Source organism: Rhinoraja longicauda, chromosome 27 (genome assembly GCF_053455715.1).
Source record: "Rhinoraja longicauda isolate Sanriku21f chromosome 27, sRhiLon1.1, whole genome shotgun sequence".
NCBI classification, from domain to species: domain Eukaryota; kingdom Metazoa; phylum Chordata; class Chondrichthyes; order Rajiformes; family Arhynchobatidae; genus Rhinoraja; species Rhinoraja longicauda.
The window spans coordinates 8,402,896-8,418,447 of NC_135979.1; the positions used below are offsets into that span (position 1 = coordinate 8,402,896).

Sequence of the window (15,552 nt, forward strand, 5' to 3'; positions counted from 1 at the left end):
CGCGGGGATCGCTGGGCGGCGCGGACTCGGTGGGCCGAAGGGCCTGTTTCCGCGCTGTATCTCTAAATCTAAAAGAAAAAATCTAAAAAAAACTTCTGCTGCCTCAAACGCCAGAAGAAGAAGAAGACCTATCCATGCTCTCCAGAGATGCTGCCTGACCCGCTGCACTACTCCAGCACTTTGAGACTTTTTCTTCCCCTCAAGATCAACATCCTCTTGTCATTAATGTTCACGGGAAACTGGAATGCTGTCTGAAGATCCAAACTTTTCAAATGGAATTTGAGCAAAAAAAAACCCCAAAGATTGAATCATGAGTAAACTGGCTATGACTGTTCTGTCAAGGGACCAGCCAATAATCTCCTGTACTGCGTGGTATGGTTGTATGAAAACCTTTGGGTAAACCATAATCTCCTGTACTGCGATCGACTTTTCACAATGAGTTACACACATTTCATAAATGTAGAGAGTGATTTACTTTGATTTTTGTTTTCCCTCCCCACTATTCCTTTAAAAGAGGGAAATAAATCAGTGTGAGATTTGGAGTTGTGTGGAGTATGTGTACACAGGGAGGCAGGCTGGGAAAACTGCATGCCTTCAAATGTTTTTCTGTTTGTGGTTAGGGCTGTTAAAGCATCATTGTACCAGTTGAATCAGACTTAGTCTGTGGTAAACATGGAGACAAGGAATCAAAATCAACTTTAGTGGGAAGTAATAAGTAGTAACTCAATATACCCCGAGCGCAAAAAACGTTTTTTTTTATTTTTTAAATCAAATGTTGATTAGTTTTTCTGTTTACAACTGCAATGGAACCAGAATCTTTCAATGGGATTTACTGTTCCATATGAAACCATTTAAGCTGCTTGGAGAGGCTGGAGATAAGGTCACAGTGAACAACAAAATTCACTGCAAACCTACCAACGCTGGTAGACACCAAATGCTGGAGTAACTCAGCGGGTCAGGCAGCATCCTGGGAGAGAAGGAATGGGTGACGTATCTGAAACTTCACCCATTCCTTCTCTCCCGAGATGCTGCCTGCCCCGCTGAGTTACTCCAGCATTTTGTGTCTACCTTCGATTCAAACCTACATCTGCAGGTTTTTTTTCCCTACACAACCTACCAACTTTGCTGGCCCATTGAAGAATTAACAAAAGAAAACTAATTACTTCCTGGTATTTTCTCACCCAAGTTTTTCTCCCCCCGATTGGTATTATTTGATTTTATTTGAAGCCGGTTAGAATTACATCAACTCAAACGACATCCGGAGGCTGCAACGGATCGTTCGCACAGCTGAGAAGGTTGTTGGCTGCAACCTTACCCCCATTGACGAACTGTACACTGCAAGGGCCAGGGAGCGAGCGGGCAAGATCATCTCTGACCCCTCTCACCCTGGCCACAAACTCTTCGAAGCATTTCCCTCTGGAAGGCGACTCCGGACTGTCAAAGCAGCCACAGCCAGACATAAAAACAGCTTTTTTCCACAAGTGATAGTTCTACTCAATAACCAAAGTCTGTAGTCTCTTTTTTGCTCTGGCTTATTTTCACCCACATGTTTAGACCGTAATGTTGTATCCTTACTGTTTTGATGTGGTTATGCTTTATTCTTAATTGTTAACTGTATGTTTGTGTTGTCATTTGTGAGCGGAGCACCAAGGCACATTCCTTGTATATGCACATACTTGGCCAATAAACATTCATTCATTCATTCATTGTGTCAACCATGGATTAGTTGACAACATTCTCAACGTCAAGGCAGAAAGTGGAGTGAAACAAAACTGATCTAGCTCGATGGCAAAGTTGCTCCTTTCTCAGAAGTGCCAGTTTTTAAAAATCAGCCATCAAGCGTATTTCAAAGGAAACTGAAACCACCCAAACCTATAGTCAATCCCCATCTAACAAAAGCAGATTATTTAGTAATGTCCTGCAGTATTACTTTGCTAATTTAATTAGTCAAACTGTTTCACGGAACCTTCTCAAAATGGCACTGCACAGATGCAAGTCAAACTATTTTTCAAAAGGCTTTGGTCTTTTTGGGATCTCACTACGCGAGCTTCCCCTACCAACGCTCAGTTTAGTTTAGTTTAGAGATACAGCACAGAAACAGGCCTTTGGCCCACCGAGTCTGTGCTGACCAGCGACCCCCACACGCACTCAGGACAATTTACATTTATACCAAGCCAATTAACCTACAAACCTGTACATACATAGAAAATAGGTGCAGGTGGAGGCCATTTGGCCCTTCGAGCCAGCACCGCATCTTTGGAGTGTGGGAGGAAACGGAAGATCTCGGGGAAAAAACCCTTACCTAAAAAAGACAACTGTGTAAAATTTCTGCTAGTATATAATAGATACAATAGGTTTAGAGGGACAAGTTCATAAGTTATAGGAGCAGAATTAGGCCAATCGGCCCATCAAGCCTATTCCACCATTCAATCATGGGTGATCTATCTTTCCCTTTCAACTCCATCTCCTGCCTTTTCCCCCATAACCCCTGACACCCTCACTAATCAAGAATCGGTCAATCTCCGCCTTAAAAATATCCATTATCTTGGCCTCCACAGCCATCTGTGGCAATGATTTCCACAGACTCACAACCTTCTGACTAAAGATATTCCTCCTCGTCTCCTTTCTAAAGGTACGTCCTTTTATTCTGAGGCTGTGACCTCTGGTCCCAGACTCTCCCACTAGTGGAAACATCCTCTCCACATCCACTCTATCTATGACACGGGCCAAAACGTGAACAAATGGGACTAGCGGGGATGGGGCATCTGGGTCAGCATGGATGAGTTGGGCCGAATGGCTTCTTTGCATGCTGTACCACTCGATGCTGAGACAGTTTATCATCTCTGTATCAACCCGAATTCTTACTCCACTGTGTATATTTTGGACACTTTGGTAGAGGCTGCTTTTAAATATCCTCACCCTGTCACTGAGGGCCATTTACTCAAAAAACTGGACCAAGGAATTAAATATTTGGAAATCAAACAGCTCTGCTCTGTTCAAATGCACCAGACAGGTGTGTCTGAGGTTTATTGCACTGTTTATCTGGAAAATAAATCGAGTGCAAATTGAAGGAGAGCTTTCGGATTGAATGTGATGTTTAAATGTGTACTGCATAAAGGGGCTTCTTTCAGGCTTTCCGAATGTGACTCACACCTCCCTTGTCCAAACCATCCTTCAACAACAGGCACCACTGAGATCATTGCCTGACTGCCTTAGCAGGAAAGGATTTTTTTTTTTTTTAATCTACATCCAAGCCAATTTCCACCGACCCACCAGTAGATCTGACGAAAATCAACAACTCCCCGCATTTATTCAGCCCTGTTTCGTACACCGTTAAAACATCCCAAATCTTTTCATGTGATCGAACAATGGGAAAGAATTGGCTTCAGTTCTGAGCCAGAAGAGGGTTTGCAACAAGAGAACAAACGCATAGGCGAAGAAAAATATATTACAAAGCAGAGTCTTAAAAAGGAAGACGGAGAGGCAACAAGGGAAGGCGATGGAGACACAAGGATCTGCAGAGGCTGGAATCTTCAGCAAACCAAAGAGCTGGAACAGCTCATTGTTTAGTTTAGAGATACAGCGAGGAAACAGGCCCTTCGGCCCACCGAGTCCGTGCCGACCAGCGATCCCCACACCCTACGATTTCCTGCACACATTTGGAACAATTTGCAATTATACCAAGCCCAATTAACCTATAAAACCTGTACGTCATTGGAGTGTGTGAGTAAACCGGATCACCCCGAGAAAACCCACGTAGGTCACGGGCAGAACGCACGAACGTCCGGTCAGACAGCACCCGTGGTCAGGATCGACTCCGGGTCTCTGGCGCTGCAAGGCAACAACTCTACCGTTGCGCCACCGTGCCGCCCAGTGTGTTGGGCGGCATCTGTGGAGGGAATGGACAGGCAACTCTCCGGGTCGGGACTATCCTCCAGTACTTGGTATTTTGCTCAAGAGTCTGCACCGACTCTTGGTCCCGAAACAAAATGTCACCTATCCATATTCCCTGCCTAGGAGGGAGATGCATTGTTCGAAGAAAACCCACGCAGGTCACGGGGAGGACATACAAATTCCATACAGACAGCACCCGTAGTCAGGACCGAACCTGGGTCTCTGAGGCTGGGAGGCAGCAACTCTACCACCGTGCTTCCCTCAGCTTCAGGGTGACTTTTAACATTCCTGTTTCTCTTAAAGATCTTGTGATTCACACGCAGAAATATTCAGGCAAGGACAATTTTCCAACACTCCATCACATCCTTAATATTTCCACCTCCAGTGAATGAATATCTGCTGGCAAACCAGTTCAGGGTAGCTTCCAACATTCGTACAAGTCCTGCAGAAATTATTTGTGAAATAAGGAAAAATTCCACGGAGCAATTTCACTTTCCGAGTCAGTTGGACGCCTGGACATTGCAATTACCACCCTGGCAAATATCAGCACAGGCCGACAGGGAAGGAACATAGGGATCTTGTAGTTTTCCATTGCCACGTAACTAACGCGAGAGGCGGTGACTGATATCCATAGAACAAGCAGGGAAATTCAGGAAGAGTTCTCTAGCCACGACAATTCCCCCAAAAACTTACCACGGGAAAGCACACACACAACTGCTTGCTAATCACAACCTACAAGACCTCGCATTCAATTAAGTACTTCCTTGAAGTACAGTTATTAAAAATAACTCTCGTGATTATAGAAGGGCAAGTGTAGCTAAAAATCAGGAGCCAAAATGGGGCAGCACAGTGCCACGGCTGTAGATTTGCTGCCTTACGGCAACTGAGACCAGGGTTCAATCCTGACTCCAGGTGCTGTTTTTACAGAGTTTGGAGGTTCCCCTTGTGACCACATGGGATTTCCCCGGGTGATCCAGTTTCCTCAGACGTTAACAGACGTGCAGGCTAACTGGCCTCCGGAAAATTGTCCCCAGGTGTGTAGGATGGAACTAGTGTAGGGGGTGATCGCTGGTCGGCACGGACTCAGTGGGTCGAAGGGCCCGTTTCCATGCTGAATCTCTATACCAAACAATTGAGTGCTTTCTTGGACTATAGTTATTACAAATAGCCTCAGTGCATGCAAGGTGCAGCTACAAATCAGGAGCTGACACGATGTAACTAATAACTGCAAAATGGCCCCTACACACATACTGGCACCAGATGTGGAATATTGGGGAAAGTTGCCACAGGCAGACTTAGCAAACCCCAAAAAAACAATCAGCAGGTGCACCATTTCCAATGTTAAATGTAAATTAAATCATTTCCTTGACGCTGTTTTAAATGCCTGTCATTCTTGACATTGAATGTGACAGCACTGCTAACTGATTAATTGTTTACCTTAGTTTTAGTTTAGTTTAGAGAATGCAGTACGGAAGCAGGCCCTTCAACCAACCAGCGATCCCCGCACACTAACACTATCTTACACATACTAGGGACAATTTACAATTATACCAAGCCAATTAACCTACAAACCCTATATGTGTTATGGTTATGGAGTTTTTTTTTTTAAAGTAGGAACTGCAGATGCTGGTTTATACCCAAGATAGACACATAGTACTGGAGTAATCAGCGGGTCAGGCAGCATCTCTGGAGAAAGTGGATAGGTGATGTTTCGGGTGGGGAAAGAGGAAGGGTTCTTTGTGACAGTGACTTACTCCAGCAATGTGTGCCTATCGGTCTCATTTTGTTGCACTTCTCAGAATCTAGGTACCAACATTTGAGTTTAGTTTAGTTTACTGTCACGTGTACTGAGGTGCAGTGAAAAGCTTTTGTTGCGTGCTAAACAGTCAGCGGAAAGACAATACATGATTACAATCCAGCCATCTACAGGGTACGGATGCATGATAAAGGGAAAAACGTTAAGGCAAGATAAGGCCCAGTAAAGTCCGATCAAAGATAGCCAGAGGATCTCCAATGGGGTAGATAGTTGCTCAAGACTGCTCTCTAGTTGATGGTAGGATGGTTTGAGGAAGGATATTCTTGCTATTGAGGGCGTGAATAGCTTAGGTCTACTAGGTTAATTCCCGGAATGGCGGGACTGTCGTATGTTGAAAGACTGGAGCGACTAGGCTTGTATACACTGGAATTTAGGATGAGAGGGGATCTTATCGAAACGTATAAGATTACTAAGGGGTTGGACACGTTAGAGGCAGGAAACATGTTCCCAATGTTGGGGGAGTCCAGAACCAGGGGCCACAGTTTAAGAATAAGGGGTAGGCCATTTAGAATGGAGATGGGGAAAAACTTTTTCAGTCAGAGAGTTGTGAATCTGTGGAATTCTCTGCGTCAGAAGGCTGTGGAGGCCAATTCTCTGAATGCATTCAAGAGAGAGCTGGATAGAGCTCTTACGGATAGCAGAGTCAGGGGGTATGGGGAGAAGGCAGGAACGGGGTACTGATTGAGAATGATCAGCCATGATCACATTGAATGGCGGTGCTGGCTCGAAGGGCCGAATGGCCTATTCCTGCACCTATTGGTTCAGGTGCCTGATAACAATAGTCTCCATTTTACCTGTACCTTATTGTACTTGTGCAAAGGACAATAAGCTCAACTTTATAGTGGCCCAATGTGCCAGTGCGAATGCCAGGCTTATAATCCTGAGCAAGAGATGCCACCTGGATCATCCACCTCATTCTCTTTCCAAGGACGTGCACTAAGTGAGCAACCAGGAGCATGGGCTTCCCCATAACCTTGTGCGGTTGTGCGTCCACATGCAAACGTTCACCTGACATTGTAAAAAATGTCGGCAAATCACCTGCCAAAAAACAACAGTACAGAGTCTTGGCCGCGTGCCACAAGATGGTGGCAGCACTCAGTTTGGTTGTCTATCTCTTGATATCGCAAACATATTGTTGGGGGTGGCAGTGGCACAGCTGGTAGAGCTGCTGCCTCACAGCACTAGTGAACCAAGATCAAGTTGATCCAAATATCATGGCTGCCTTGGTGCAATCATGGCACAAGATGTGTAAACAACCACTGCTCTTGACATCAAGACAATATTTTCTAGTGCTTAGGATCAAGGAGATCAATACTCCACTGGCTGTAACAATATAGGGCACAAACTAACATTGGAGTTGGTTTTGGGAAGCCGATCAACTTGTCTCATAATGTCGCTGAAGGACAAATCTCTCGGCCAAACAACATCAGCGTCTCCACTATGATCTTCCCGACTCAGCAACATCAGGAGTTTAGTTTAGAGATACAACACAGAAACCGTCCCTTCGGCCCACCGAGACCACACCGACCAGTGATCCCCGCACACTATCACTATCCTACACACGAGGGACAATTTACAATTTTGAACCCAAAGCCAATAAGCCTATAAACCTGTACGTCTTTGGAGTGTGGGAGGAAACCAGAGGACCTGGAGAAGACCCACGCGGGATCGGGGAGAACGTACAAACTCTGTACAGACAGGGGGTCAGGATCGAACCCGGGTCTCTGGCGCTGTGAGACAGTAGTTCTATCGCTGTGCCACCATGCTACCTCTGGGGGGGGGGGGGGGGGGGGGGTGTTCATGGATGATTGTACATTAGGTTCTACTTGCAATTCTACAAGATAGTCCACACCCTCATACACAAGAAAAACATTTGGGTTCAGGCAAGTAACTAGCTCCCAACAAACAAGTCATGGACAATAATTATTACCAACAAAATTGCACAGTCACTTGCCCTTGAGTTTTAACGCACCATTGCCAAGCTACTAATCACCAACAATCTTCAACCCAAACCTTCACCCAATTAACATTCCAAATAACAAAGCTATAAATGCAAGTCAAAGTTTAGGCATATTGTGTCTCATTACCTGACTGCCAAAATCTTTCATCCCCGATTGTAACTTCATTAACACTAGAAGTTTGACGATTAACTTATCTATTTTCAAAATAAAAATCATTCCTTGCATCAATTGCGTACAATGGTGAGAGAGTGCACTGTACAAAAGGCATCACCACCTCCAATGCCCAAACCACAGTAAGCACAGCAGATCCACTGAATGGGACATCTCTACCTGTAGGTTCTTCTCGAAGTCACATCTCATTGCCTTTACTTCCTTAGAAGGCCGAGGATGTTCGGCTTGTCCCCAACAACTCTCACCAACTTCTACAGATGCGCCGTAGAATGCAAAATTTGAGCAGGATGCATCACAGCATTGTTTGGGAACTGCCCCACCCAAGACCACAAGAATTTGCAGAGAATCGTGGACGCAGCCCAAACCACCACACCAATCACCCTCCCTTCCAATGACTCCATTTACACCTCACGCTGCCTGGGCAAAGCCAGCGGCAGAATCAAGGACGAGTCTCACCTCGGCCACTCCCTCCTCTCCCATCAGGCCAGAGGTAGCGGAAACACACACATCCAGATTCGAGGAGGGTTTCGTCCCAGCTGTCATCAGGCAACTGAACCATCCACAGAGGCACGGTGGCGCAGCGGTAGAGTTGCTGCCTTACAGCGAATGCAGCGCCGGAGACCCGGGTTCGATCCCGACTACGGGCGCCGTCTGTACGGAGTTTGTATGTTCTCCCAGTGACCTGCGTGGGTTTTCTCCGAGATCTTCAGTTTCCTCCCAAACTCCAAAGACGTGTAGGTTAATTGGCTTGGTGTAAATGTAAAAAGTGTCCATAGTGGGTGTAGGACAGCGCTAGTTGTGCGGGGATCACTGGTCGGCGCAGACCCGGTGGGCCGAAGGGCATGTTTCCGTGCTGTATCTCTAAACTCTTTAAAAAAAACAACTGGAGAGCAGTCCTGAGCCATTATATTTCATCATTAGAAACCCTCGGACTATCTTTAATCAGGCTTCATATTGCACTATAGGTTATTCCCTTTATAGACAATAGACAATAGATGCAGGAGGAGGCCATTCGGCCCTTCGAGCCAGCACCGCCATTCAATGTGATCATGGCTGATCATTCTCAATCAGTACCCCATTCCTGCCTTCTCCCCATACCCCCTGACTCCGCTATCCTTAAGAGCTCTATCCAGCTCTCTCTTGAATGCATTCAGAGAATTGGCCTCCACTGCCTTCTGAGGCAGAGAATTCCAGAGATTCACAACTCTCTGACTGACAAAGTTTTTCCTCATCCCCGTTCTAAATGTCCCATCTTATTCTTAAACTGTGGCCCCTGATTCTGGACTCCCCCAACATTGGGAACATGTTTCCTGCCTCTAACGTGTCCAACCCCTTAATAATCTTATACGTTTCGATGAGATCTCCACTCATCCTTCTAAATTCCAGAGTATACAAGCCTAGTCGCTCCAGTCTTTCAACATATGACAGCCATCATGTATCTGTACACTCTGGATGCCTCGATTATGATCATCTAGTGTCTTTCTGCTGACCGGTTAGCACGCAACAAATGCTTTTCACAGTACATCGGGTACACGCGACAATAAACTAAACCAAACCAAACCAAATCATCCCGACGTAGGAACTTGCTTCCTTTCACTTGGACAAAACTCTGGAGCAATCTGCCCAAACTACTGGCGAGTCAATTCACAAGTACTGCAACCATTCAATATTTCCTACCGTGAGTTTCAATGGGCAATCAACACTGGCCTTGTTCTTCTTAAGGAGACACGTCATACGTCATGGTAACGGGTCATTCAGCAACCAAGTACACATTTACACAAATCCTGCTTTTATTCTCCCTGCACTTGTCATCGTCTCCCCCATGAGTCTACAATTTCCCTGCACACCAGAGGCACGGTGGCACGGCGGTAGAGTTGCTGCCTTACAGCGAATGCAGCCCCGGAGACTCAGGTTCGATCCTGACTACGGGTGCTGTCTGTACGGAGTTTGTACGTTCTCCCCGTGACGTGCGTGGGTTTTCTCCGAGATCTTCGGTTTCCTCCCACACTCCAAAGACGTACAGGTTTGTAGGTTAATTGGCTGGGCAAATGTAATTTTTTAAAAATCATCCCTAGTGGGTGTAAGGTAGTGTTAATGTGCAGGGATCGTTGGGCGGCGCGGACCCGGTGGGCAGAAGGGACTGTTTCTGCGCTGTATCTCTAAATCTAAAATCTAAAATATAACGCCATCCATTATCCTGCCAACCTGCTCATCTTTAGGATGTGGGAAGAAACTGCAGCACCTGGAAGAAGCCTATGCATCCACATCAATAACATGCAGACTTCACTGTCAGCACTGTACTGGTGAGCCACAGGATGCATTTTTATTGGGACGCATCACAGCTCGGTTTGGGAACAGCTCCACCCGTGACCGCAAGAAATTGCAGCGAATTGTGGACTCAGCCCAGAAACCAACCTCATCACACAAACCAACCTCCCTTCCGTCGACTCCATTCATACCTCGCGCTGCCTCGGCAAGGCCAGCAGCATAATCGAGGACGAGTCGCACCCCGGTCACTCCCTCTTCTCCCCTCTCCCATCGGGCAAAAGGTAGAGAAGTGCGAAAACGCACGCCTCTAGATTCAGGGACAGTTTCTTCGCAGCTGTCATCAGGCAACTGAACCGTCCTACCAACAACCAGAGAGCAGACCTGAGCTACGATCTACCTCATTGGAGATCGTCGGAGGACCTTTCCTTGCACGATGCTTCATTCCCTTGATCATGTACCTGCACATTGTGAATGGCTCGATTGTAATCGTGCATTGTCTTTCCGCTGACTGGTTAGCACGCAACAAAAGCTTCTCACTGTACTGTGGTACACGTGACAATGAACAAACCTGAACTGTAGTTCAGTATTGAGGCTGGGTGACCGGATTAGTGAAATAGCACCTCAACTACTCACCTGGGACACATCCTTGGTATATTTATTCATTTTAATTTGGCGCCTTGAACATAAATCTCCACACCACCCCAACCAAAATTCTCCTTCTACCAAGATTCCACCCAAAATGTACCTCTTGGATCAAACCTTTGCCCACCTTTCCAAACGTTAACATCTTATTACATTTAAAAAAAACTTTGCTATGTTACTTAGACAGCAGTTTAGTAGAAGATTTGAGTTTTCATTGCCACGTGAGGCTGTGGAGGCCAAGTCAATGGATATTTTTGAAGCAGAGATAGATTCTTGATTAGTTCAGGTGTCAGGGGTTACGGGGAGAAGGCAGGAGAATGGGGTTAGGAGGGAGAGATAGATTAGCCATGATAGAATGGCGGAGCAGACTTGATGGGCCGAATGGCCTAATTCTTCTCCTATCACATGAACTGATCTCCTGATATAGTCAGATGGTTATGAAATGCAGGGCATTACATTCCACTGCTGGCTAATGTTGGGACTCAAACGCATGATCTCTGTGGTTGTTGACTCATAACCACAACCATGATCATAGGGCAATCATGTGCTTTGGCTCAACTGGTCTGGGTTCGATTCCCAAACTGGAAAAGGAATCGCCATTGATTGTGGTACCATCAGACCAGTTCATGATCAATAGGTACAATACTTACAAGCTAAAACAAGATACACACAGATACACACAAGCTAAAAGTAAAAAACAAAATCTAATCATAATAATAGACCCATGGGGTTATACAGTGTGGAAACAGGCCTATCGGCCCAACTGGCCCACGCCGACCAACATGCCCTATCTACGATAGTCGGAGGGCCGATGACAGAGGTCCGAATCCTGAGGTCAGAGGCCCAAGCCCCGAGTTGACTCAGGGGGCCCGAAGAGGACAAAGGCGGACCCGGAGTGGAGGGGCGCAGAGAACAAAGTGGGAGAGGGGACCCAGCGAGGAGGGGGGGGGCTCCAAGAACTAAGGAGTGTAGGGGGGGGGGGGGGGGCGTTGGTGAAAATAAAAAGAGGTACTTTGTAACTTTGTCACAGCCCTTTACATGACAACTCATTGTTTGCAAAACAAAGCATCTCACTGCGACTTGTCACATGTGACAATAAAAGTATCTAATCTAATCTAGTCCCACCTGCCTGAGTGAGTTTGGTCCATGTCCCTCTGAACCTGTCCCATCCATGTACCTGTCCAAATGTCTCTTAAACATTGCGATAGTCCCTGCCTCAACCTCCTCCCCCCCCCCCTCTCTCTCCCCCCCCCCCCCCTCACCTCAACCAACTCGTTCCATACGCCCACCACCCTTTGTGCAAAAAAGGTCACCCCAAAAGATTCCTATCAAATCTCTCCCCCCCTTCACCTTGAACCTATGTAGTCCTCTGGTTCTCGATTCCCCTCGTATGGGAAAGAGACTGGCTCTGTGTACGTCTACCCGATCTGTTCCTCTCGTGGTCTTAGCATTTTGTGAAGTTTATCTCCTGAGATGCTGCCTGACCTGCTGAGTTACTCCAGCATTTTGTGAAATTTATAAATACCTTCGATTTGTACCAGCATTTGCAGTTATTTTCTTACACCTCAATAAGAAGATCACTCACCCCTCACCCTCCTGCGCTCCAGGGGAACATAGTCCCAGCCAGTTCAACCTCTCCCTGTAGCTCAGGGCCCTGGAGTCCCGGCAACATCCTCGTCAAATCTCCTCTGCACCCTCTCCCTGCCGACTTCACCTCTTGTTTGTCAGGGCAGGGAGGCATTAGTGTCATAGAAACATAGAAAATAGGTGCAGGAGTAGGCCATTCGGCCCTTCGAGCCTGCACCACCATTCAATATGATCATGGCTGATCATCCAACTCAGTATCCCGTACCTGCCTTCTCTCCATACCCCCTGATCCCTTTAGCCACAAGGGCCACATCTAACTCCCTCTTAAATATAGCCAATGAACTGGCCTCAACTACCTTCTGTGGCAGAGAATTCCACAGACTCACCACTCTCTGTGTGAAGAAATGTTTTCTCATCTCTGTCCTAAAAGGCTTCCCCCTTATCCTTAAGCTGTGACCCCTGGTTCTGGACTTCCCCAACATCGGGAACAAACTTCCCGCATCTAGCCTGTCCAACCCCTTAAGAATTTTGTAAGTTTCTATAAGATCCCCCCTCAATCTTCTAAATTCCAGCGAGTACAAGCCGAGTCTATCCAGTCTTTCTTCATATGAAAGTCCTGCCCATCCCAGGGATCAATCTGGCGAACCTTCTCTGTAACTCCCTCTAAGGCTAGAACGTCTTCCCTCAGATTAGGAGACCGTGTCTGGGGCAGTGAGGGGGAGTTTGCCACCCCACTATTGCTGCTGTTATTCCCCTCCAGTCTCGCTTGCCTTCGACCAGCTGCACAAAGTCCCCCCGAGGCGGCGGCACCTGCTCGAGAAAACGCTTCCACTTGCTTTTATATGTGAAAGAAAGAAAAAAAACCCCAGCAGCGCATATAAAGCGACTTTGTCCCCCCGTGTTGCCTCCTTGGCCCGTGTGAGCAGGGACGAGGAAATGGGAAAGGGAAAGTCCAGACAGAGAGCAACGCAAGTGTTTCAGGGCTAATCTCAAAAACCATTGCCAGCCCCCACTGCAGGAACCGCCAGTGCGAACAGAACCCGCACTGGGCTGGAGAATTGCTACATTAATGATATCATAGAAACATAGAAGAAATAGGTGCAGAGTAGGCCATTCGGCCCTTCGAGCCTGCACCGCCATTCAATATGATCATGGCTGATCATCCCAGCTCAGTAACATACCCCCCAGCTCAGTAACATACCCCCCAGCTCAGTAACATACCCCCCAGCTCAGTAACATACCCCCCCATCTCCATACCCCCTGATCCCTTTAGCCACAAGGGCCACATCTAACTCCCTCTTAAATATAGCCAATGAACTGGCCCTCAACTACCCTCTGTGGCAGAGAATTCCACAGACTCACCACTCTCTGTGTGAAAAAATACCCTGCTGAACAAGAGACCTACTTCGTTGCCTCTCCCCCCTCCCTCTCTCTCCCCCTCTCTCTCTCCCCCCCCCTCCTCCCTCTCCTCTCTCCCCTCTCTCCCTCCCCCCTCTCTCCCCCCTCCCCCCTCTCCCCTCTCCCCTCTCCCCCCCTCTCTCTCTCTCTCTCTCTCTCTCTCTCTCTCTCTCTCTCTCTCCCCCTCTCCTCCCCCCCCTCCCTCTCTCTCTCTCTTCTCTCTTCGTCTCTCTCTCTCTCTCTCTCTCTCTCTCTCTCTCTCTCTCCTCTCTCTTCTCTCTCATCTCCCCCCCCTCTCTCTTCCCCCCTCTCTCTCTCTCTCTCTCTCCCCCCCTCTCTCTCTCTCTCTCTCCCCCCTCTCTCCCCCCCCCCTCTCTCCCCCTCTCTCTCTCTCCCCCGCCTCTCCTCCCCCCCTCTCTCCCCCTCTCTCTCTCTCCTCCCCCTCTCTCTCTCTCCCCCCCCTCCTCTCTCTCTCCCCCCCCTCTCCTCTCCCCCCTCTCTCTCTCTCCCCCCCCCCTCTCTCTCCTCTCTCCTCTCCTCTCTCCCCCCCCTCTCTCCCCCCCTCCTCTCCCCCCCTCTCTCTTCTCCCCCTCTCATCCTCTCCCCCCCCACCCTCTCTCTCTCTCCCTCTCCCCCCCTCTCACTCCCCCCCCCCTCTCCTCTCTCCCCCCCCCTCTCTCCTCTCTCTCTCTCCTCTCTCTCTCCCCCCCCCCCCCTCTCTCTCTCTCTCCCCCCGGCACGTTATCGTCCCCACCTCTTCCAGGGCAGTCACCGTGTTCCTGCAGTTGGTCATTTTCGATGTGAAGTTGGAGGTGGTCGGTGAGTTGATGTCTTCCAACGTCTCGCTGACAAACTCGGAGACGCTGATCTGTTCCGGCATCCTCGCCCTTGTTGGGGTTGGTTTGTTGGTTTGTTTGTTTGTTTTTTAAACTTGATGATTTTATATAAAATAAAATAAACGAGCCCGATGTATATAATGGTCCTGCCGTCTCCACCACCAGCGGTACAAGACTGTGAACCACCACCACCACCAGCAGCACCAGAGTCAGGCGCCAGGGTTACTTCGTATCAAACATCCTCGCTACAGTCACGTGGAATCGAGTCGGATACAATCTAAGCAACATTGGGCAGTTTGGGGAAGGGAGGGGAGGGAGGGAGGGAGGGAGGGAAGGAAAGAAAGAAAAGAAAGAAAGATCACACCCTCTCTGCGACCACATGGCTTCACCCTTTTGTTTAACTGTGTGTACTTATATGTGTGTGTGTGTGTGTATGTATGCATGTGTATAAGTATGCATACGTATGTCAGTCTGAAGAAGGGTCTCGACCCGAAACGTCACCCGTTCCTTCTCTCCCGAGATGCTGCCTGACCTGCTGAGTTACTCCAGCATTTTGTGAATAAATCGATTTGTACCAGCATCTGCAGTTATTTTCTTATACATATGTATATAAGTATATGTATGTATGTGGGAGACGTTCCGGGTCAAGACCCTTCGCGTATATATGTGTGTGTATGTATGCGAGTGTGTATGTAAGTGTGTGTGTACATGTGTGTGTGTGTGTGTATACATATATGCTGTGTGTGTATATGTATGTGTGTGTGTGTATGTAAGTGTGTGTGTTTACACATATGTGTGTGTTTGTGCATTTGTGTGTGTATGTAAACGTGTGTGTGTATGTATGTGTATATTTGTGTGTATGTAAGTGTGGTGTGTATGTATGTGTGTTTATATATATATATGTGTGTGTATATTTATGTGTGTATGAATGTAAGTGCGTGTATGTATGTGTATACATATGTGTGTGTATATTTGTGTG

General features: G+C 47.5%; 1 protein-coding gene across 2 annotated transcripts in view; it reads right to left on the reverse strand.

Annotated features, from left to right (window-relative positions):
* Window positions 1-14,796, reverse strand: part of LOC144606949 (arf-GAP with SH3 domain, ANK repeat and PH domain-containing protein 2-like) — a 101,084-nt gene extending 86,288 nt beyond the window's left edge. The window contains exon 1 of one of the 2 annotated variants that reach the window (XM_078423474.1): window positions 14,492-14,796. In XM_078423474.1, the coding sequence (XP_078279600.1) occupies window positions 14,492-14,617 (126 nt within the window). In that variant the 5' untranslated portion in view covers window positions 14,618-14,796. Of the gene's footprint in view, window positions 1-12,337; window positions 12,457-14,491 lie in introns of those variants that run through there. The other variant, XM_078423475.1, reaches the window with a different exon arrangement.
* Between the last annotated feature and the right edge of the window lie 756 nt (window positions 14,797-15,552).